Here is a 23,699-nt window from a genome sequence, read left to right as displayed (position 1 = left end):
CACACACGGAGCTGATGTGTGTTTTATTCCTTCATTTTTTCACAGTTTCCTATTGTTTTGGTTTATTATAATGCGTTTATGCATCTATGTTCTTTTGTTTTTTATTGTTTTCTATTTCTAATTGTTTAGATGTTTTATACTATGTCTGTTTTCCTTTTCTATTGCTACTATGCTATTATTTTTTTATTATTTATTTACATAATTTTTACAGTTTGTCTGTTATGTGAGAAACATCAGTGAACATCCAGACACCCTGTGTGCGCACCAGCTGTCCACCAGTTATTGCAGTCACTGGGATAAATGGGTGGGAAAAAAGGGATGAGTGGATTACAGGATAGATAGATAGATAGATAGATAGATAGATAGATAGATAGATAGATAGATAGATAGATAGATAGATGAATGGGTAGGTAAAAAGGGTGGAAAGGCAAGATGAGAGAACTAAAAGATGGAATGATGAAAGGAAGGACAAAGAAGGGACATGAAAGATGAGTGATGGAGTGATGAGGGGACCAGGAGGCAAGGATGGAGTGATGAAAAAAGCAAAGAAAGATGAAGGAAAGGGGGAATGAAAGGAGAGGAAGAAAGGATGGAGAGATGAAAACAAAACAGCTAAAGGAACGACTAAAAAACAGCTAGAAGAAAGAATGGTGGAAGAAAATAAGAAAAGGATGGAGGAACAACAGGAAGAAAAGAAAGAAACAATGAAAGGATGAGAGGGAGTGATGAATGAAAGAATGAAGCAAAGAGAGAGGAGAAAGAAATGATGACTGGATGAGAGGGAGACATGAAGAAAGGATGAGTGATGGCAGAGGGAGAAAAGAAAAGATGAACAGGGAGACTGAGAAAGGAAAGAAAAATGAAAGGATGAAAGGAGGAAATGAAATGATGGAGTGAAGGCACAGGAAGAAAAGAAAAAGATGAAAGTATGAGAGAGGAAAGAAAGGACAGTGTGTGAATGAAAGAATGAAGCAAAGAGAGAGAGAAGAAAGAAATGAGTGGATGAGAGGGAGGAATGAAGAAAGGATGAGTGATGGCACAGGAAGAAAAGAAAGGATGACAGGGAGAACTAAAAGAAATGATGAAGTGATGGCAAAAGAAGAAAAGTAAGCAAAGATTAGAGGAAGAAATTAAGAAAGGATATAGCAACAGTAGGGATAGAAAAGAAAAAAGATTCAGTGATCGCAGAGGACAAAAAGAAAGAAAAGATGAAAAGATGCAAAACAAAAAAGACAGAAAAGTTGAGTGAAAAATGAAGAAAGGATGGAGTGATGGCAGACAGAGAAAAGAAAGAAAATGGAGTCATGACAGAGGAAGAAAAGAATGACATAATGGTAAAGGGAAGAAAATTATCCTCTACATGAATAAAGAAAGCGGGGTGCTGGTGGAGGTTATATGGATGGATGGATGGATGGATGGATGGATGGATGGATGGATGGATGGAATAAGCTGTCAGTCTGCAAAGTGGGGTCAGAGGTAAGGAGGAGGAGGCGGCTCTTTACAAGCCTGAAAACACAGATGGAGGAGCGAAGTCGCCATGCTTCTCATTATCTTATCTTTTTCTCTTTTGTTCCACCTGCTTTCATCTCTCCATCCCTCCATCCTCAGTTAGACAGACGGAACGACAGAGGAGAGATTAAACTGCAGACTCAGCAGAAGAAAAAAATGAATGATAGTGCTGCGATGGAGACAGACGACGTTTAATGAGAGATGGATGGATGGATAGAGGGATGAAAGGAGGGAGGGGAAGGGTCACATGATTTATTCAGAGGTGGAGGCGGTGAAAGGGGGCGGGGGGATTAAGACAGAGAACTGCCACCTGAACCACACACACACACACACACACACATGCACGCACAGAGGGTCCCATGGGGCCGGGGGCGGCGGGTCTGAAAGGCTGTTAATTGTCGCCAACACGACTTTAATCAGATTTCAGCCTCCACCCTCATCACACACACACACACACACACATACATACACATATATATACACTCACATGTAGGCATGTGCGCGCGCGCACACACACACACACACAATCCTGTCCCATGGGGTGCGTGTGTGTGTCTCTAAATCAGATTTTGGCGAGGAGGTGTGGTCATTAGCGCCAAGTCCCATATGCTGCCCGCTGACACGGGAGGGAAAACCCCTGGGACACACACACACAAAATCAAACACACACATAAACACACACCCACATGGACAAAACAAGTCATCCAGACAAACGCTCACAGACACACTACATGGACAACACATACAAATGATAAACACAAAATCAGAACAACACATGTACACACGTCAGATAACACACCAGCACACACTTTCTCACAAATACACACATGTAATATGAAGGGAAAAACATAAATCTTAGACTGTGAGCACACAAGGACACACAAAGACACACACTATACAAATACACCCAAATACATAATTAAACAACACACTGTGAAAAAAATAATAATGCACAAACACACACAAATACACAGCATGATGAAAAAACTAACAAAAAGACATTTGTGAAAAAACACATGCATAAAATACTAAATACAAGTTAAAAATACACAGTGTCACACGACACACACATACACACACACACACACACATCAAAATACACACAAATAAATAAATATGCATAAAACGACACATGAACAAACTAACACTTTAAGGTAAGAAAAACACACTCATTAACACAAACCGAGGATGTCCTTATCAAGGTTTTTTTTTTGTCCCAGATCTCGATCCCCGTCATTCAATATTTGCCAAAACTGAGTCCTGATCTGATACTAGACTTGCATCGATTTATTGGCAGTGCTCGGAATCGGGCCGTTTTTCACATGATCGGCCATGACCTGCAACCGGCCGGTCAGTCTAAAATATGGCGATTTTAAAACGCCGGTCAAATTCCCGGCGTGCCGCATGATTGACATCGTGTAACATCAGCAGCGCACACACATGCACATGCGCAACTCACAACTTGGGCGATGTGAGGAAGTGAAACATGGGCAGCTTCTCATCTTAATCATTCACACACACACATCAGAAGAGAGAAGGAGAAAGTTGTTAATTGTCTGTGTTAAACTGAACTGCGGAGCTCTCACTGCTGCACTGTGCTGCTTGAAACTGACGAGGCGTGTCCGTGTGCCGAAGATGCACGTGTCTGCGCGCTTACTGGCAGGCTTGTCCTGAAGACCTGTGTGAATTTTCCACAGGAGATATTTTTACTTTTTTGTCTTTTCAAGAAATTACCCACAAATGCTATACACCAAGAATTATTATTTTAATGTTCTATGTTTTTATTTATGTTTCCTTTTTACTTATTCATATTAATACTGTACCTGAAGTTATATTTGGGCAAAAAGGAAAATGTTTCTTAACCTGTGTCACTGTTTGTGTTTGTTTGTTTGAGATGATTACTGAAAAGCTGGTTGTATCTTCGTTAAAATGTTCTAATAAAGCAAAGATAGAAAATATTGCAATATCTTGTGTGCTGTAAAGTGGTTTGACAAAAATGAAATCGGAATCGGCCAAAATCGGAATCGGCCATCCAAACACTCTGCAAATCGGAAATCGGTATCAGCCCAAAAAATTGTAATCGGTCAAGTCTATCCGATACTGTGTTTCTCTTACAGTTTCTATCCATGTCTGTGAAAACATGGATGCTTCACACACATCTTCCCCCCGGCAGCACAGACGATCTATACAATCAGCACAGTTTCAAGATTAGAGTCACCAATTCAGTATCTGACCAAATGTCTCCCCTTCTGTTCCTGAGATATGATGCTGAGTAATGGCCAGACAAGTGTTTTATGCAGAACATTATGATGTCACAGTGAAGCTGACCTTTGACTTTTTAGATATAAAATATCATCTTCATCATTTATCCTATTAGACATTTGTGTGAAGAAATAAGTGAATGAATTCTTGAGTCATGGCCAAAAACATGTTTTGTGAGGTCAGACTGAGCTTGATCTTTGACCTATGATGACGAAAATCGAATCACTTCATCATTACATCCAGGTGGACATTTATATCAAATATGAAGAAATTCCCTTAAGAATGGGATGGGTGAACGACGGGCGGACATATAGACGGACCGATGGAGGATGGACAACCCAAAAACATTATGTCTCCGGCTACAACACAGTTTTCACTCCGACCTTGTCACATATTGACGTTTGGTCATGGACTTTCCACGTCCACATATGACGTGCTAGGTACCCTGGGTGCATTGGTTGATGATGTTCTGGGACACCGTGTCTAGTTCTGCCTGTTACACGCATTGACATATTATTTTCACAGGAAATTTACCATTTACATATAGTCGATACAACACCGCAAATTGACATGTTTTTTCCTTCAAAAACAAACACACATGGTTAGGTTTGGGCAACAAAGGCACACAGTTAGGTTTTGGTCGTTCATTCAGTGTTTTCATCGTCTGTACATCTTTCTTTTTTTTTTTTTTTTTTTTTTTAAAGATATTTTTTGGGCATTTTTTGCCTTTAATGGACAGGACAGTTAAGTGTGAAAGGGGAGAGGGAGAGGGGATGACATGCAGCAAAGGGCCACAGGCTGGACTCGAACCCAACAGCCTTGTACATGGGGCGCCTGCTCTACCACTAAGCCACCGATGCCCCTCGTCTGTATATCTTTTGCATGGATTACGCCACATTATTATATTACTCTTGATGGCTTTTTGCATGCAGAGCTTTTAGTGTACTTGCAGTGACATGGTGATTGTGGTTGTCTCCTGTCTGCGGTGAAACACCAGCACCATAGACTTCAGCATATAACATAAACAGTCTCATACTGTGTTTTAATGTCATTGATGACATGTGATGTTTTGCCAAGGGAGGAGTGCAGAGTGGAGGAGAGACACACAGTGGAGAGCTGATGACATCTGCCACCTGTGTGACAGCTGACGTAAAACAAATAATGAGATCAGGTTCTATATAGCTCAATAGCTAAAACTTTTTTGTGATCACATTTTTCTCTATAGTCTTTGCAAAGACTCTTCCCATATGTTTTACAGATTTTGTATTGTCTAACCCTCCTGGCTGGCTTACGCCATGGCCACACTGCCAACGAAGTGCTGCGAAGCGCCACGCACCGAAATTCTCGCGCAAGCCCGTTCACATCAGACGTGCATTTCTCCACGCTGGTCAACAAGCGCTTCTGCTCCCAGCTGTTGTCTCCGTCACATTTGGGGCTGTTTTTCCATCAAGGTATCTCTCTATGTTTGCCTGTGTGTGCCCCCCCCCTCTCTCTCTCTCTCGTGTGTGTGTGTGTGTCTGTGTGTGTGAGTGTGTGTGTTCATCTCTCTCGCGCTCTGTTTAGATACCACTGACTAATATGTATAGCCCCGCAGAGAATAGACCAGACACCGAAACAATCGCTGCAGCGCCGCGGCCGGTGTGGATGACACAATCGGTTAACATGGGCACCGAAAGGAAACTGGCTTCGCTTTGAGGCTATTCGCAGCGCTTCCGCGTCTGGTGTGGCCCTGGCGTTAGGATGACTTGTGATGTCAAAGTCATAGAACACAGAAAGAGACAAAATTTACAATAATTTAAAAAATGAGCAGATTCTGATCAGCTGAAATGTCTGATACTGATCTTTGTGATTAGGACACCCCAAACACAATCTACAAAATACACACAAAAACAAATGCTCTTCAACACACAAATACAAGCTTCAAGACACACGCACACACGATAAGAAAACAATAAAAAAAAACAGTCACATAAAAATTCAAATACACAGAAGACAACACAAAGTGACACATAACACAAACACACACATACCTCTGATTGTGTGTGTGTGTGTGTGTGTGTGTCTCCAGGGGACTCTGATGAATAAATAAGCAGAGAAGAAGAATCAGACACACTCTCTCTCTCTCTGCAGTCTGTCCCTGCCTCACTCACCCCTCTCCCTCCTCATCAGTGAATTAATGAAGACATTTATCTCTTTCTCTCCTTCATCCCTCCATCTCTATTAAAACCTAATTTATCCTCTCAGTCTATCCATTACTCCCACATCTCTCTCCTCTACATCACTCCCTACATCTCTCCTCCTCTTCATCACCCCCAACTCTCCTCCTCTTCAACACTCCCTACACCTCCTCCTCTTCATCACTTCCTCTAACCTCTTCATCTCTCCCTACTTCTCTCTCCTCCCCTCCATCACTCCCTACATCTCTCTCCTCCTCTTCCTCACTTCCTCTAACCTCTTCATCTCTCCCTCTATCTCTCTCCTCCTCATCTCTCCCTACATCTCTCCTCCTCTTCATCACTCCCCCATCTCTTTCCTCTTCATCACTCCCTACATATCTCTCCTTCTCTTCATCACTCCCTACATCTCTCTCTCTTCCTCTTCATCACTCCCTACATCTCTCTCCTCTTCATCACTCCCTACATTTCTCTCCTCCCCTCACTCACTCCATACACTCTCTCCTCCTTTTCCTCACTCCCTCTACCCTCTCCTCTTCATCACTCCTCCATCTCTCTCCTCTTCATCACTTCCTACATTTCTCTCCTCCCCTCAATCACTCCCTACATCTCTCTCCTCCTCTTCACTCCCTACATCTCTCTCCTCCCCTCCATCACTCCATACACTCTCTCCTCCTCTTCCTCACTCCCTATACCCTCTCCTCTTCATCACTCCTCCATCTCTCTCCTCTTCTTCACTCCCTACATCTCTCTCCTCCCCTCCATCACTCCATACACTCTCTCCTCCTTCTGCTCACTCCCTCTACCCTCTCCTCTTCATCACTCCTCTATCTCTCTCCCCTTCATCACTCCCTCAATTTTCCTCCTGCTCTTCATCACTCCCAGCATCTTTTCTTCACTCTTCTCCTTCCCCAACCCCTTCCCGTTTCCTTTCTCCCCTTCTTTCCTTATATTTTCCCTCTTACACTCCCTCCTTTCTCTTCATCATTCCTTATTCCCTCTCCTCTTTTTTATCTTCATTGATCCCTTCTTCTCACACATCTTTCCCACCCTCCTCTCCTCTTGACTCTCTCTTTCCATCCTTCCTTCTTTCTCAATTCTCCCTCCTCATCATTTTCTTTCCTCTCCATTTTTTCTCATTACCCTTCCTCCATCCACCCCTTCTCCTCGTCTGTCTCATTTTCATTTCCTTCCTATCCTCATGCCTCCTTGTTCCTTCACTCCTGTCTTTTCTGTCCCTTTTCCCTGTCCTTCCTCCTCTCCAACTCCTCTTTCCTCCTTTCCCCCTCTCTCCCCTGCTTTCCTCAACCCTGACTTCCTTCCTTTTTTCCTCCTCCGTTTCGTCTGCCCTTCCCATCTCTTTTCTTTTTCCCTCTGTCCTTTCTCCTCCCTTTCTTTCTGTCCCTTCCTCCCTCATTTTCTCCTTTTTCCTCATCCCCCCAACCTGAAGTCCTTCTCTCATCCTCTTCACTTTTCCCTTGGTGTCTTCTTCCTAATCCTCTTTCTCAGCTCATTTTTATTTCCCCTCCTTGTCTTGTTCCTTCCTCGCTCAAGTCTTCTCTTCCTCATCATTGTTATCCCTTGTTCCTTTTTACACTAAGTCTATTGTTGGCTCACTTGTCATTTCACTATCCTCATTCCCTCCGTCCAACATTTATCCTCCCTCCTTTCTTTCCTACCTCAGGTCATCAATATCTCCTTTCCCCACTTCCTTGGTTCCCTTATTTAACCATTTATGCACCATCTTTCCTTCTTCATCCCTTTATCTATGTCCCTCCACTCTTATTTCCTTCCCTCCTCCGTCCCCCTACCTTGAGTCCTTCTCTTATCCCTTTTCAATCGTTTTCACTTTTCCTTTGTTTGCGTTTTCCAAGTCTTTCTCCTTCTTCCTTTTTTACACTCAGTCCATTGTTTACTCACTTCCGCCTTCATTTCCTTTTCCTTTTCCAACTTCCTTCATTCCCTTCTTTCATCATTTATACTCCCTCCCCATCTCTTCCCTGACCCCTCCCCTCTTCCATCCCATCCTCCCTCACTCCCTTCCTTCGTTCCTCCCTTCATTTCCCTGATCCCTCCTTCCAACCCTCCCCTCTTACAGCTCTCATTAAGTCTCTCCCTCGTCACACTGAGCCCCAGGCAACACATATGGCAGTCACGCTTCCACACCATTAAATAACACACACACACACACACACACACACACACACACACACACACACACACACACACACACACACACACACACACACACACACCAACTGGTGTCCCCTGTGGCCCTGTCCTTTTGGAGAAGAGGTCCTGCCACTAGTTTAATCTTCCCTCCATCCTCTTCCTATTGTCTTTTCCCTTTCCTTCCTTCCTCACCTCCTTCCCTCCCTCCATATTTCCTTTCCTATTCCCAGCTCCACTCCTTCCATTCATTCTTTTTCCTCCTTCCTCCCTCTCTCCCCATCATATTAACTTCTACGCTCCCTCGCCCCCATTTTTCCTCCTCTTTGCAGGCTTTCCCTCATTGTCTCTCACTTGCTGTGCTCCAGAAAAAAAGTCTGTGTGTGTGTGTGTGTGTGTGTGTGTGTGTAGGGGATTGGGTGGGTGGGTTGGTGGGTGGGTGGGTGGGGGGGGGTGAATGAGTGGTTTCCAAGGCAACGAAGCCACACTGCCGCAGTGGATACGTAGGGGAGGTGGAGAGTGTGAAGAGAGTTGAGAGAGTGAGAATGAAGCAGGAGTGTGCACGTGAGAGTGTGTGAGTGTGCACGTGAGTGTGCGTCCCTAACAAACTTGACCCCAGCAGTCAAGAGAGTGAGCGAATTAAGGAAAGAAGAGGAAAGAATGAGTGTGTGTGTGTGTGTGTGTCAACACTATGAATGTCAAGAGCATTGCTGCAGTGCCAAGGGCAGAGAGACACTGCCAATGTTATTTCTCTCTCTCTCTCTCTCTCTCTCTCTCTCTCTCTCACACACACACACACACACACACACAGTGGGGAGTGTATTGTGAATGAAGTGCAGAGCGACATCATGTGTTCAGCTACAACTGCTGATGTGTTCAGTTTTCAATGAGAGAGAGTGAGGGATGAACCAAGAGATGCGAGAAAGACGGAGAGAAGACGAGATACAGCTGAAGAGAAACCCTCTTCATATGAAGTCATGATTTACTGAGACATGGTTTATCTCAAGGTTCAGCTTTGTTGTCATTATATAATACAGGACTGCACTATGAAATGCAGTTGCAGCTCCCTCCATGCCCCACACACAGATCATGTATAACACAAATAACCACCACACGGTTGTATGCCTCTACACACCAGTCAGGTTGCAGTTACAGTTTATATCCAAAAGGGGTTCTGCAGAACATTATGTCACAGTGACACTGACCTTCATCATTTTATCCTATTAGACATTTGTGTAAAAATATTGTCAAAAACAGTTTTTGTGAGGTCACAGTGACCTTGACCTTTAACCAGCAAAATCTAATCAGTTAATTTTTGAATCTGGGTGGACGTTTGTGCCAAATTTGAGGACAGTCCCTCAAGGCCTTCTTGAGATATTGCATTATCTCAACCTTAGACCACTAACATCTAAACAGCTCATCACTGACTCAAAGTGGATGTCTGTGCCAAATTTGAAAAAATTCAATCAAGGGGTTCTTGAGATATCGTGTTCACGAACAGATGGACGGACAACCTGAAAACTAAATGCTTCCAGCACTGCTATCACAGGTGCAGAGGCATGAAAGTACACAAATATTTAATTAAAAAAAAAAAAAAAAAAAACTAAATTAAATTTGCGAGGAAGATCAGGGCTCTGAAACCCATGTAATTCTCAGCTCTACATGCACTGGTGCAAAACACTTGGTATGAAACATATATCGTGTACAGCACATTATTCCCAATAAAACATCATTCAAAATATAATAAACTGTTACATAACTGATAATCAGAATGTTTCTATTTTGTAAAATTCAGACAAAAATGTTTTCAATAAATTTAATACATTTATTAGAGCCCAGTCACAGTTATGATTGTCTTACATGGCCAGACTTATTTCCGCAGCACTGAGTCAGCACAAGAGAAAGGTCCCGAATCACTGTTCATCTTTGTGTTGTAGGGGGAAAAAAACACTCTGGGTTGTTTGTATTTCTTTAAACCAGTCACAGTTGTCTTCAGCTGCTCTTATCCCAGGATGCAGTGACAGGGCTCTTGCAAAATAGTGTCAGGGTGGAACCTGTTTTGGTGGAACATTTGCATGCGAGGAGGCAAGCACTGTCATCAAAATGGCTCTGCAGATGAAAATGCCACAAACAGCATTAGCAGTCGTGTGTCACTGTGTGATTCAACTTTTAGTGATAAAAAAGACAAACATAATCTAATACTCAGAGCCTTAGAGGTGAAGCCTGATTCTACTTTAGCTCTGGAGGAGCTCACTGGACCCATTAAAACCACAGATGATCTGCTGGCTGTATGTTGCTCTGACAGAAAATTATTATGACGATATCACAGAAGCTCATGTGAAGTGGAACAGATTGGTACATTAGTGAAGTAACTGTCACTGGAGCGGAGGTGCTGCTGCTAGAGTTAAAATGTGGCAAATTAACTGACCGTGTCACGAAACAGATCAACATCGGGCATGAGAGTCCTGTGAGTCTGGACTTTTCCAAGGTGAATTCACAAGCTGTTTATTTGTTGCAGGTCTTTATAACAATTCACTGAAAGAACAAAAGAGGCATGCCTTATGCATGATCCAAATCTTTGTCAAAATGTGCCATTTTAAGCGTGTAAGCTAATAGCTTGGAGGTTGTTGTTTCCTGTAGTGAAGGGTATGTGGAAATGGTTGCACGCAGATAGCGGAGGGAAGGGAGAATCCCAGCCTAAATTATCAGCTAATGGCAGAATTAAAGCCACAGTCAGTCAGGCTATGGTCATGGTACCGTGAGGTCAAACTGGCCCCAGGAAGGAGCTGTCGAGACAAGTCACGTGTCATATCTTTTAGAGTATTGAACTTCGAAGAACCTTTGTCACACAAATACAGCGTAGTCTCTTCAGTAGGAAAACATTTGACAACATATTGGCTAATTGTATACAATGTTTTTATCCCTAAAATCAATTATTAAAAAACTGTGACAAAGACATGTGAGACATTTCACAGTGTAAAAAAACTTTGTTGGACAAACTGTGACAAAGACACTGTTTCTAGATGAGCTCAAAGATACTTTTCAAAACTAAGACTGCCGTTTACATGACACTGTATTATAAAACATATACAGGAGACATGCCATTCCCAAAGTGTTTTTTTTTTCCCACCCCTGTTCCGCTGTGATTAGACAGCTGGGTAAAAAGTGACAGTGAGGAGTGCAGTATTTTATCCAAAGATTAACATTTTTTTTTTTTTTTTTTTTGACTCTCAGTGACCAGGAATAAACCCCAATCATGCAGGCTCAGCGCAGAATAGGTGTTTGTTGCAGAGCGTAAATATGCAGTGCTCAAGTCCCATTGCAACACTTTTTGATACCTGCGGCCTCGTGCCTATGACCGAATCACAGCCGTGACGATATCACAGTACAACATCACTCCCTCTTGTGTGATATTGCTTTTATACAACAGTTCAACAGTTGAATAAGCAAGGCTGATTAAGAAATGTTGGAAAATGAGGACAAAATAGATAATTTAAGCATTTTATTTATCTTCCGTTGTCTTGTGTGGTCTCATAATGTTTATTTTTTCTGCTCCTCATTTAAATGTTTTTTGTCATGTCTTTAATGATGACTCTGATGAAGGCCACAAGCCAAAATGTGTAGGTCAAACAATCAAGTTCACCTGCATACTGCAAGCGAGTTTGACCTCTTCAGACTTTCACAAGTAGGCAAAGCTGTGTCGGAAATCAGGACTAAGACACATCTCTGACAAATTGCTTCTGACAGTTTTTGTTATTTATCAGCTGACGGCACTGATACAGATTTGTCTGTGATAAACTGGGGGCCAGTTTCTAGGATTTGAGGACATTTGAGCCCTAACCTAGGACCTTTGTTGGGGGGTCCTGGGGAACCCTCCCTTTTTTTGGATGAACGAGCTCTTTTTTGATGTTTTTTATGCACTCTGGCACCTTATTTACAAGTTAATAAAATCCCAGGGTCACACAAGCAGCTCACACAAAACTCCAACATTCAAACTGGCAGGTCAGTAAGAGTATTCAGAGAGAGATAAACATAGAAGTTTTTACTATGATGTGTCAACGAGTATACGAGTCATTAAACTGTGTGATGTCAGAATAAATGATTCTGTTTCTCAGCACCCTACAAATCAACCTAATAAAGATGTTTTGATGTCATTGAGATGTTACTGAATGAATCTGAAGTCTCACAACATCAACACCAGTGTGTGTGTGTGTGTGTGTGTGTGTGTGTGTGTGAGCTCTATGTCTGCAGGTGTGTGTTGTTATTGTGTTTGTGTGTCTGATGGAGTCTCTACTTCCTCTGCCTGTGTTTGGACCTCAGCATCAATTTAACCTCCTACTGCTTCTACTGTCAGGAGGAAATGCATGGAGAACAGAATCTCACACACACACACACACACACACACCACACACACACACACAGTAAGGCACAGCCAAAGTGTAAAATGGCCAAAGGCGCTTCCATCTCGCTGTGTGTGTCCTAAAACAGTCTATTTCAGTCATAGTGCGTTGCAGAAAATGGATTCAGACGTGTGCGTGCACACATATACACAAACACAAAACACACACCTGCTGACGTAGATCTACATGCACAGACACAATGAGAGAGAGAGAGAGAGAGAGAGAGAGAGACAGGTGAGCAGTGAGAGACAGATCCGTTCAATAATAGAAGAGGTGAAAATGACAGAGATTTCTGCAGTAAGAAGGAGTACTCTCTTCCTCCTCACTGCATCCTGCCCCTCCTCCTGATCTGAACAGCAGCTCCCCCCTCTGGCAGGGGACTGAACTGCAGCTGCAGGACAGACTGACGTCACTGTTTGCAGGGTTCAGGGGTCAAATCCAGACCTTTAAAACGGAGTCTGGAAGTTGGGTTTAGTCCAAATATCAAAGCTAGGCAGTCTGTGTTTGTGACAAAGAAATATGAACTCTTCTTTATGGATAGATCTGTTGATTAGTTTAAAATGTCAGGAAACAGTTTCTCACATCTTCAAATGTCTTGTTTTTTTCTGACAAGCAGTTCAAAACTCCACAAATATATTACACTTACAATATAAAAAAGGAAATCATTATATTTAAGATGCTAAAAACTAACCTTTTTTTTTTTTTACATTTGTCAATAAGAATTTAGTTAATGACTTACAAAAACAGCTGCCTTTTAAGTTTTTGTGGATCGAGTAATTATAGCTGCTCTATTATAATCACAAACGGCACAGCTGGTAGATTATAGGTAAAATAAAGTGACTTGTTCAGGGTGCAGAGTGAGGCACTGACTCTGGATGAAACGGCTAACAAACCAAGATAACTGGATTCAAAACATTTTAACATTTTTAATATTCTACAAGTAGGCCTGTTGCAATAACTACTCTTGTTGGACAATATATTGTCCCAGAATAAAAATACAAAACTTGAAAGATATCTAAGGGACAGAATGTTGAAGATGTGAAGATGCTCTGGTCCTACACTGCGACGTCTTACAGAGGCTTAGCCCCCTCAGTTGTATATTTTTTTTACCCCCTCAAAGTAACGTTGCATACTGTTTTGACCTGAAGAAAATCAACCTGCTTACACATGTAGCAATTTATACCTAAACCAAACAGCAGTCAAACACAACCCAACTTACTGAGTGTACAGGCAAAACATGGAGCATGCCTGCATTACAGCGTTCTGAAAATCTTTCACCTCACATTATCCACATATAGAACACCTCATATAACTCCAGAGGGAAACAAGATTTCAGGAGTGTAACTACAATTACTGTACAACATAGAATCACAGACTAAACTGTCAAAGTAATCGAGGAAAACTTTTTTTTTTTTAACATTTAGAACTACAGATTGTGTCTTAGCTTTGCTGTTTTTGTTGTTAGTCCAGTCAGTGATCACCATCACTGTTGACCTGCATTCTCAGGGGACAAGTCTGCAGTCAGCTGACCTCTCTCTGCTGCCTTTTATTGCACAGCCTATGTCTCCATGCTTTGTACAAATTCTGTTGGTTTGGCATGTTGGAAAATCCCTTTGGCAGAATAATTTAAGGCTTTTGTATTTGTATGGTTGTATGTTAGAGCTGCGTTGTCCATGTAACTAAAACAGAGTGGGAGGAGATTGAGAGACAAACAGAATATGTCACTAAAACTGCATAGAAGCAGCAAATACGGCCCTACTTCCATTTTGAGGCTACTGCATTTTATGGGAAAAAAATGCCCCCTTGCACTTTTTAACAGCCCCCTCAGTCACTTCATCCTGGCACCTGGTCTGTGTCTAGTGGGAGGAAATGTGACTTTCAAATATCCAAATTACTTGTGAAAAAGATGTAAACTTTTACTTTTCTCTAGGCAAATTTAAGGGTCAGTTCACCCAAATATCCACATTTCCTTGCCTACGTCTTGTAGTGTCTACCCACATTCTTTTGGCCAGGTTTTGATCCATCTGTGTCTCAATGGTTTGAATATTTCTTTGGAAGAAATTTAAACTGTTAACAGGGAGGTCTGAGGACTGTTCAGAAACATGTTTTCAAACGCTTTGACACCCCGCAAACGAAATATTAAAGTTTCGGCACTAAAACTTTTTGAGTGGCTGAAAAACACCAGAGTGTAGGGACTTTTTTATTTATTAAAGGAGGTTGGTGGCTGAGGTGTCAATTTTTTTTGACCCTTCCAAAAGCTACAAATATTTCTTCTTAAGCTTCTCTGAGTGTTTGGCAGAAAATGCATGACCCTCCCGACACCATGAATTAGTTAGGCCGATTAGATTTTTAAAACCTTTGATGTATGAAAGATAAAAGTTAAAAGTTGAAGATGAAATCCTGGTAGGGCTGTAGTCAACCAAAGAAAATCTTGGTCGACTGAAGTCGTACATAATCTTCAACTAATCAATTAATCATGGGAAAAAAACATAATCTGCACGTTATTTTTACTTCTGTGGTGGTGTGTCTGTGTCACTCTGCAGTTACACCTCCAAAATGTTAGTCGGCGGTGGAGGACTGTGTTAAGTGCTGTAAAGTTTAGTTGATTCACGGCACACATCAAGCATAGCTTAATAGAGACAATTTCAAACACAAGTACGCAAATTGGCTTCACTATAACTCGCAGCATTCACAGACAAACACTTGTCTTTATCTGGACACATTTCCCCCACCATTACAACATGCTAATGTTATTAGCGTCAGCCTATGGCATTTTACATTGTATAAATTAGCCTAGCAACGAGCAGAGATTTCCTCTTCTCATAAAAAACCTAAATAAATCCCGAAGTATAAATCCCTAAAGGACAGATCACACACAAGACTTAAAATGCTATTTTAGTGGAGGCTTTACTGTCTTCACAATTTATTGTTCCTTATCTGTGAAATACAAGTAAATACAAGTTTTGTTTCCACTGAGGGAAATGGTGTCAGTATACAGAAACAGACAGGAGGTCTGCGTCACCGTGACGCTGAGCGTGAGGGTGGGTGAGTTCAACATTGTGTAAACAAAGGGGGTGTTTTGAAAACACTCCAAAAGGGTGGAAATAATGGATTAATCCTGGAAAACTATTGATGTAGCACATTTCTCCTTATGAAAGTAACACAGCGATGATTCGAGTGAGAATGAGAATTTGGTAGGACAAGAGCATTGCAACTAAATAATCGACCAGGAGACTACAGCCCTAAATCAGCCCTAATAATCAATAATAAAGATGAAAAAAGTCATAGTTTTTCACTCCTGCTGTGCTCTTGGTTAGTTAGTGCATATTTTTAAGACACATTTTAAATTACTTAGAATAATGTGATTTTGAAATTTTGAGCCCATATTTGGTTATAAAGATAAATAAGATAGCCTAAATAACGTAATTTTAGTGATTTGTGAACATGCTTACATTGCCAAAGTTTGGAAGGCAAATCACCAAAATTTGGAATTCAGATTTTCTTTTAAAAAATAATACAAATAAATGCAAAATAAAGGCATTAAAACCTGTATGCCCCTCACTAAGCCAAAACAGAAAAAAAACACAAGTCCCTCCCAAGTGCTTAAAAAATTATTTGACATACCTCCCCTTTTCGTACCAAACCTCCCCCCTCATAAGTGACCAACAGTCCCTTTGTCAGTAACGTTCTTTTTGTCGTTTAGTAAACTGACCCTTTAAAAAACAGTAGAAACCCTTTCAGTCTTCTGCTGTGAAGGTTGAGGGTTTAGTGCCTTGCTCACAGACTTAACCTTCAAGAAACAAGCCATCTTTATTTTCAGTTGTATCCATGTTTAGTTTTAACTTATTTAAACGTATATATACACTAATACACATGCTCGCTTCTGTACAGCCTGCCTCCACAAGCCAAAACACACAGACAACTTGAAGAGCGAAGAGCGTCAATGTAAAGAGACATTTTCTTAAGTGAGTGTTCACACACACACACACACACACACACACACACACACACACATGTGTGGTGGGTGTGATCCAGCTGGTCTTTGTGTCTTAAAGCATGTATTATTGATCGGAACAAGCAGCGGTGAAGTGGAGCGCAGTGCTGCAGCTTTGTTGAAGGGCAAAGCTGCAAGTTAGCCACTTAGAGAGAGAGAAGGGGGGGAATGTTTGTACATGTGTGTTTGTGTCCTGTCACTGTAAACGTGGGCTGGATCTTTGTTTTGTTTGTGTCCATCTGTCAGACACTGTTAGACAAATCGGTAAATCAGTCCCTGACCCGTGTGTGTGTGTGTGTAAGAGAGACAGAAAGAGATTGAGAGATGAGTTTCTTTATTTTACTGTCACATTTATGTTGAGTTTTCATTAAGTCAGTGATACATTAAAGACAGCAAGCAACCACACGTCAGTCGTGAGGCAACACCACCAAAAACCAGAGGTGGAAGAAGTACTCAGATCTTCACCTAATGTAAAAGTAGTAATACCGCAGTGTAGATATACTCTGTTAAAAGTCCTGCATTCCAAATTTTACCTTTATAATAAAAGTGCAGTATTTACATTAAAATATTTTTTAAGTACTAAAAGTACTAATTATGCAGAATGATATAAATTATATTATTCAATTAAAATTCTTGATGCATTAGGCCGCGATCAGACAGAGCAGGTTTTAGCAGCCTGGGGCAGCTTTTTTTTATTGTTTTCAATAAAGCTGCGTTCACACTAAACGCGAATTTGCAAATTCACGCGTCAAGATTACATACAAAGTCAATGCAAAGACGCGATTAGACACGAATTCGCGCCGGGTGGCGCGATGGACGCGTCTAGCGCGACGCGATGGACGCGATAGAGGCGTTCAGCACGGCGTGATAGACACGAAATTTGCGTCCAACGCCTCATCGCTCGAGTTGAAAATATTGAACTTTTGAGGCGAATTCGGGTGACGTTGTGCCGCGAAAGCCAATCAGTGTTGAGATTCTCCCGACGTCACTGGCGTGTGTCAACAACAATTAACTGCTACTCACAGGAGACAGATGGACAGACGCTCCGCAGCTGAAATGGAGCGGCTGTAGTTGGTGTCCTGCCGGGAGATCCTGGCGCCTACCCTCGCCAACAGGTCCTCAAACTGGGCCCCAGTCAGCCTGAAGTACCGCTGAAAGCGGCTATCATCCAGACGGAGTTCCTGGAGGAGGTGGTGAAACTCGCCAAGCTGGATGCACTTCTGCAGGATAGGGTGAACCCAAAAACGACGGCGTTTGGCCCTCCGACGCATCTGGGACTTCCAGAGGAGGTAAACAACAAAGCAGCGATGGTGGTTATGTTGCCATGGTCGTCAGTGACATCTTGACGCCCTGACGTCCAGTTGTTGATGCCGAGATGAAGGAGAAACTTATCATTGCGGTGTGCGGCTACCCGGAGCTATATGATACTACGTGTCTACTCTGCAGAGACCGCAACAAAAAGGAGCAGGCTTGGGTGAAAGTCGCAGAGGAAACTGGTCTACTTGGTAAGTTCTGTAAATATGTGTCCTTAATTAGTTTGCAGAATGGTTGTACTATGAATGTTAGCACTAGCTTAGCTCCGGTTAGCACAGCCGGCTTCCTCGCTACTCGTGCGAATGACGCGATGACGCGAATGAACAAAATGGTCAGGCGTCCAAACTTGGGCGTGACGGGCGGCGCGTTACTCGCGTCACGCGCGTGCAATTCGCTTCACTCGCGTCTGGTGTGAACGCACAGTAAGAGTGAAGCATTTTTCCACTTTAGGCGCCTCACATTTTTGCAGGAGTGCCTTGACTGCCCCAAGCTGAAAAACTTCAGCTCAGAGCAGAAAAAGTGCCCAAAGTCATTGCCATTTTTTCACAACATCCAATCACATTAATTGAGACGGGCCTTCTGTGCTTGCGAAGACAGCAAGTGGTAACGTACAGTGTGAAGTCACCGTTAGCTCACTTTCAACGCTGTCATACGAGGCAGGCTGCAAGACATATCTAAACAAGCTGTAGCTTCAACTACTTTCTAATATTTTACTAAGGGTAATTAGGGCCCTTGAAGCCGTGAACTTGAAGCCTGGCCGTAAACCAACTCTCGTCCAGGCAAAGCCACTTGACCAGCTAAGGTTCTCTAATCAGTTCTTTGATGAGGCAATTGCAGTCGGTGATGAACAACTGCGGTGCCTGGCTGTAAACACTATGTCCACCTTGATCTTGTGAGACTAACCAGCATGCACTGTGTGACAATCAATGCTGATCATTTCAATGCAGGTCTGACTCATCTCCAATGGGTCTATCATCTAAACAATGCCCCACATTTGATAAACGGTTGTGATTGGTCGGTTGGAAATGTGTCAGAATGGGAGGGAGGCCAGATGCATCTTCCAGAGCAAATAAAACATAACGATTCATCTGGTTCCCAGGCTACATAACTGGCCAATAAAGCTAATTCCTATTCTGAACCATGGTTGGCTAGTTAACACAGCTTTCATGGACACCAGCACAAAACATCATCAGACATGAACAAGAGATTAATACTCTTCTGTGGCAGAGAATGCTACACATGAACCTGCAGATAACTTCAGCTTTGAACAGCAACAGTAACCACTGTCAGAGCAGGGCTTTGACTATTTACTGAAACTCCTCCACACACAACAGAAGAGCCTCTACTAGAAGAGCTGCTACAACACAAGTACCCACACTGTCACATTCCATCACAGATGCAGGTGAAAACACCACTCCTCTCTTTCTAAATTCAGTGTAAAGTCATTTAAAGCCCCTGAAAACTTGGTCAAGTTTTCATCTGAAACATGAAATATCTGTGACTAAATCAGCATCAGTCAAGTTTGAGTTGAACTCATCATCTCCATGACAACTGAGCAAACTCCATCCGCTGAGGAGGACCATGAGATGCAGTGAAAAGCTCCATAAAAGGCACATATTGTGTTGACAGCGTTGGTAGAAATGAACATATACAAACAGATCAACACTTGCACAAGAGCTCGAGGCAGCAACAGATGAACACTGACCACAGGGAAACAGACATCAGCCTTGTTCTGACCTGAGTTAAGCAGCTCCTGCTCCATCACTCCGCAGCCCAGCACCTCCATCCAGTCACCCTGGAAACGCACCTCCATCTCAAAGGAGGGGTGAGTGAAGGGGAAGTAGCAGTCGACCCAGCGGACCTCCAGGTCTGAGCAGAGGAGGAGAAAAAAGAAGTATATTTTACTGAAGTGAAAACCTAAAACATCTAAAGTGACTTCTTGCGTGTCTCAGGTGTCTCACCTTGTCCGAACAGGTGAGTGACGAGCCGTGTCAGAGTGTGTTTTAGGTTGAACTCCAGCAGCTTCACAGCCTCCAGAGAGTGAGTTTCCTGTTTGTGAGGCGTCCTCCGACCTCCAGTCTCAAACAAAGACAGATCCTCACTGTGCTGCACCTGAGAGAACAGCTGGAGACACACAGGAAACAGCTGGAATGCATCCTGGACTTCAGGCTCAAACCTCACAACTACTACTGCTGTGGAGGTTTAGACACATTTAATCACTCAACACGTAACCTCCAGGGCCCGTATTCACAAAGATTCTCAGAGTCCTCTCAGAGAGCTCCTAACTTAGCCTAAAAATTCCTAGCAAGGAATCTTAGCTTAAGAGTGATTCAGGAAGTTTCTGAGAGCAACTCTGAGCAAGGAGGGGACAGAAACGTTTATCTTAGTGAGGAGGTGTGGTTGACCCCGTTGCTAGGTATGACGCAGTCTTCTAAAAGCTGTGATTGGTTGTTACAAAAAGAAAAAAAATGCGCTCCTAGTAATGAATGGACAGTGAAATGAACCGATCATAGAACTTAGACTGTATTAAGAAATGTGTAATCGTGAAAATAATTTTATGTCATGATGATGAAACTCAGCAAAATTAAATTAATAGTAGGCTACCTCATTCACATGCTGATTATTATATTGATTTGCTTATTGCTATGTTTACTCGCCATGCTGGTAATTTTACTACTTAATCTATTTGATATTAATGGTGGACGCAGACTCAGCTGTCAGCAATTACTGTGATTGCTGGCCTCCTTGTAAAAAGCGGTTTGATTTGGCAGAATGACCAAAACAACGAATGAAATGGAAAAAAAAAGAACGAGAAAGCCGAACTGGACAGAAGAGCAGTGCCTGCTGTTGGCACAGCTCGTGGAGGAGAACAAGGGAGTTTTAAGGGGGAAATTATCGCCTTACTACGCTGGGTGGGAAAAGTAAGCTCATCCCTGATGAGGTAAACCACAACCATTATCCCTGCACTATCAAGCCGGTAGCTTCTTATTAAATCACTGTCGTTCAATATATGTAGAATATCTCTCCTTCCTCTCTGTCTTTCCACCATCTTCTCTGTTTAAGACACTCTTAGGCTTCTTAAAAGTCCTCCTCCCTCCTCTTAACAGTTTTTCACCTTAGGAGCTCTCTTAAGGCCTAAGATGCTTTGTGAATAACTTTTATCTTACCAAGGGAAAATTCTAAGAAAAATCTTAGAATTCAAGGAATTCTAAGGTTCCCAGGTTCTCTCGGTAATGCACTGTACATGGATTAAAGTTTTAAGTCTGTATTTGACTGATGCACAAAAATTTCACTGCACAAACCTTTTGTTCCTCAAAAGATGAAACCACTGGCCATCTATTCTTTAAATGTTAAATGCTAATTTGTTTTGGTCAGATATTCACAAATGTTTGTCACTAAAAGGGATGATACATGTCATTTAATTACGGTGATGTAGTTTATTATATGGACAACCTGGATGAGAACATTTCTAATAATGTTAACTTTGTTTTGTTTATTTTGGGTAAATATATTCATACTTGTAAGTGGAAAGGATACAATCCCCTGTTCACTGTGTTCATATATAACTACTTCAGGTCATTAAAATGTATGGAACAAAAAAGGTAACACTAAAGCTAAACCCCCTTTTACACTGCCAGATTTTCCGCGAATGCTGGGCCGTTTTGCCAGCCAACTGCGAGCGTTCTTACACACAGAGGCGGAATGGCGAGTTGATCTGTGGCGCCTAATTTTCCGCCTCGTAGTGTAGTCATATTGGCGGAACCCTTTAAGTTTAAACAGACCGAGGCAGCCTTCCACAACGGGAGGGGCTGTAAATAACTTGTGGGAGGAGCTGTTGATGACGCTGCATGGCGGTGGATAAACAGGAAACAGCTGATAGCAGGAATTAGCGAGCAGCTAGTAGCAAGAGGGAAACACAAACCTGACAGACACTGTAAAGATGAGCCACTGGGGAGACAAAGAATTGCGCGCCCTCCTTGCCCTCGCAAACGAAGATGTCATTAACCGTCAGGTGACGGGGACGGTGAAGAACTGGCTGATTTACGAGAGAATCGCTGCCTGACTATCGCCGCCACACATTTTGTTACTTGGTCACGCCCCCCATTGCCCCGAAAAAGGCACACTCTGTATAAACAAAAGTAGGCAGGCGGCATTTTGCTGCACTCCCTGATTTTGTTTTTATACTGCCAATGCTGATTGGGCTTTCCTGCAAATCTGCACATTTCCTATCTAAAAAGGGCTTAAAAAAATCTCACAAATCAAAGTTTAGGAATGATTGGGCGTTGATAAATGTGGCAGCTGTTCTGTTCTTTGAAGCTGATTTGGTGTGTCTGGGCCTTAAATCTGTTTGCACTGATATTGCATATCCATTTTCCAAAGTCAAAGTAACATTAGGAAAACCAGCTAGAAAAGAATACTTTGCAAGATGGCTAAGCTGTTGGTTGTAGTTAGGATTGCCACATGTTCTGGTTTTCTTGGGATTGTTCTCTTTTTTTTGAGCGTCTGCCCCAGAAAATGTCTATTATTTCTTAATTCAGAACTTCAGAGTTCCAAATAAAATCAGATTCTTCGACTGCTATTCTGTTTTTTCTTCTTTATGATCACGTGTCTGTAAAAAGGTAAAAATGTGTAGAACACAGCGACAACTGGCCATATGTCTATACTCTTTATAACTGGTAGCAGAAGCACGGAAGTTTACCTTATCACCTAGCGAGTGCTGCACAGGCTGTCACTGTCTTAGGTAGGTTATCCAATTATTTCACATTATTTTGTGCAGTTAGTTGGCTACTGTACTCCCTGCTGTGTGAGACCTTTACACTTCATAAGTGACACATCTGAGTGCAGAGAATTTTTTATTTTTAAAGCCCCTGACCAGATGTTGCAGTTAGGTTACTCTTGTGTCTCGTGCGGCTGTTGGGATGACTAAGATGTCTAATGTCAGTTCTGACAAATCACTGCGTGCATCTAAAGCCTGAATCACTCTGAAATGACTTGACAAAAATAGTTTGTAGGTTTCTGTAATTTTTTAAACTTCATGATCAGTGATCAATTACTTTTTCAGGTCTGTGTGTCTGTGTCCATGGCAACCCGAATCTTCAACCGACCTAAATGAAGTTATGCGTTCCTGTTTTTGTCATGGACAAAATGCTCTGCATCATGCATCAAATGTCAGTTTTTCACAAATCAGATGTGGTAGCCCAAATTGCAGTTTCCTCTGGCATATCTGAGACTTGACTTTTTGGGGGTTGTCTATGCAAATGTTGAAGCTATTCCAGATGCTTGGCTAGCATCTTGCTAGTGTATCTGTTGGCCTGTCATGTGATGTCAAACAGTCCCAGTTTCAGTAGTGCTGGACTCAAACTGATGTAGATGAGAGCGAGATGGAGTCAAAAAACTATCACTAACTGTTAATGTCAGAGAATAACTGAAAATAATTAATGCTAATAAATTATGTTGGATTCTAATTTCTTAATTTATGGGCTATTTGGGATTTTTTGGGTAATGCATATATATATAAATGGATTATTTGAATACTGATTGGACACTGATTACGATACCAACAATCGAAGCGTTGAAGCCTCAAAGCATTTCAATTAGCCTGACAGTTTATACTGTTTTTGGGTGAACTACTCCTTAAAGTTAAAGTTCTTCATAGTGATGAAGGCTCACAGGCAAACACTGTGTGATCCCATTAACTAATTTGAAGAATGAAAACATGTTAACTCAAAAATGGTTGTCATTTTCACATTTTAGATTTTGAAACCTAGCATTATTTTATCTTTAACATATTTACTTATTACTAATTACTAATTACTAATAACAGCACACACAGCTGGAAGGCTAACCATTAATATATCTTAATCTTCTTTTTATGTA

At 42.0% G+C, this 23,699-nt stretch overlaps 1 protein-coding gene across 1 annotated transcript in view; it reads right to left on the bottom strand.

Annotated features, from left to right (window-relative positions):
* The window catches only part of fars2 (phenylalanyl-tRNA synthetase 2, mitochondrial), a 244,645-nt gene that overhangs the window by 144,169 nt on the left and 76,777 nt on the right, over window positions 1-23,699 (bottom strand). Inside the window, exons 7-8 of the mRNA XM_049565812.1 lie at window positions 19,784-19,946; window positions 19,560-19,691 (exon numbers count right to left, since the gene is read on the bottom strand). Of these exons, the coding sequence (XP_049421769.1) occupies window positions 19,560-19,691; window positions 19,784-19,946 (295 nt within the window). The remainder of the gene's footprint in view (window positions 1-19,559; window positions 19,692-19,783; window positions 19,947-23,699) is intronic.

This window comes from Epinephelus fuscoguttatus, linkage group LG21 (genome assembly GCF_011397635.1).
Source record: "Epinephelus fuscoguttatus linkage group LG21, E.fuscoguttatus.final_Chr_v1".
Classification (NCBI taxonomy): domain Eukaryota; kingdom Metazoa; phylum Chordata; class Actinopteri; order Perciformes; family Serranidae; genus Epinephelus; species Epinephelus fuscoguttatus.
This window is presented reverse-complemented; position numbering and strand designations above follow the sequence as displayed.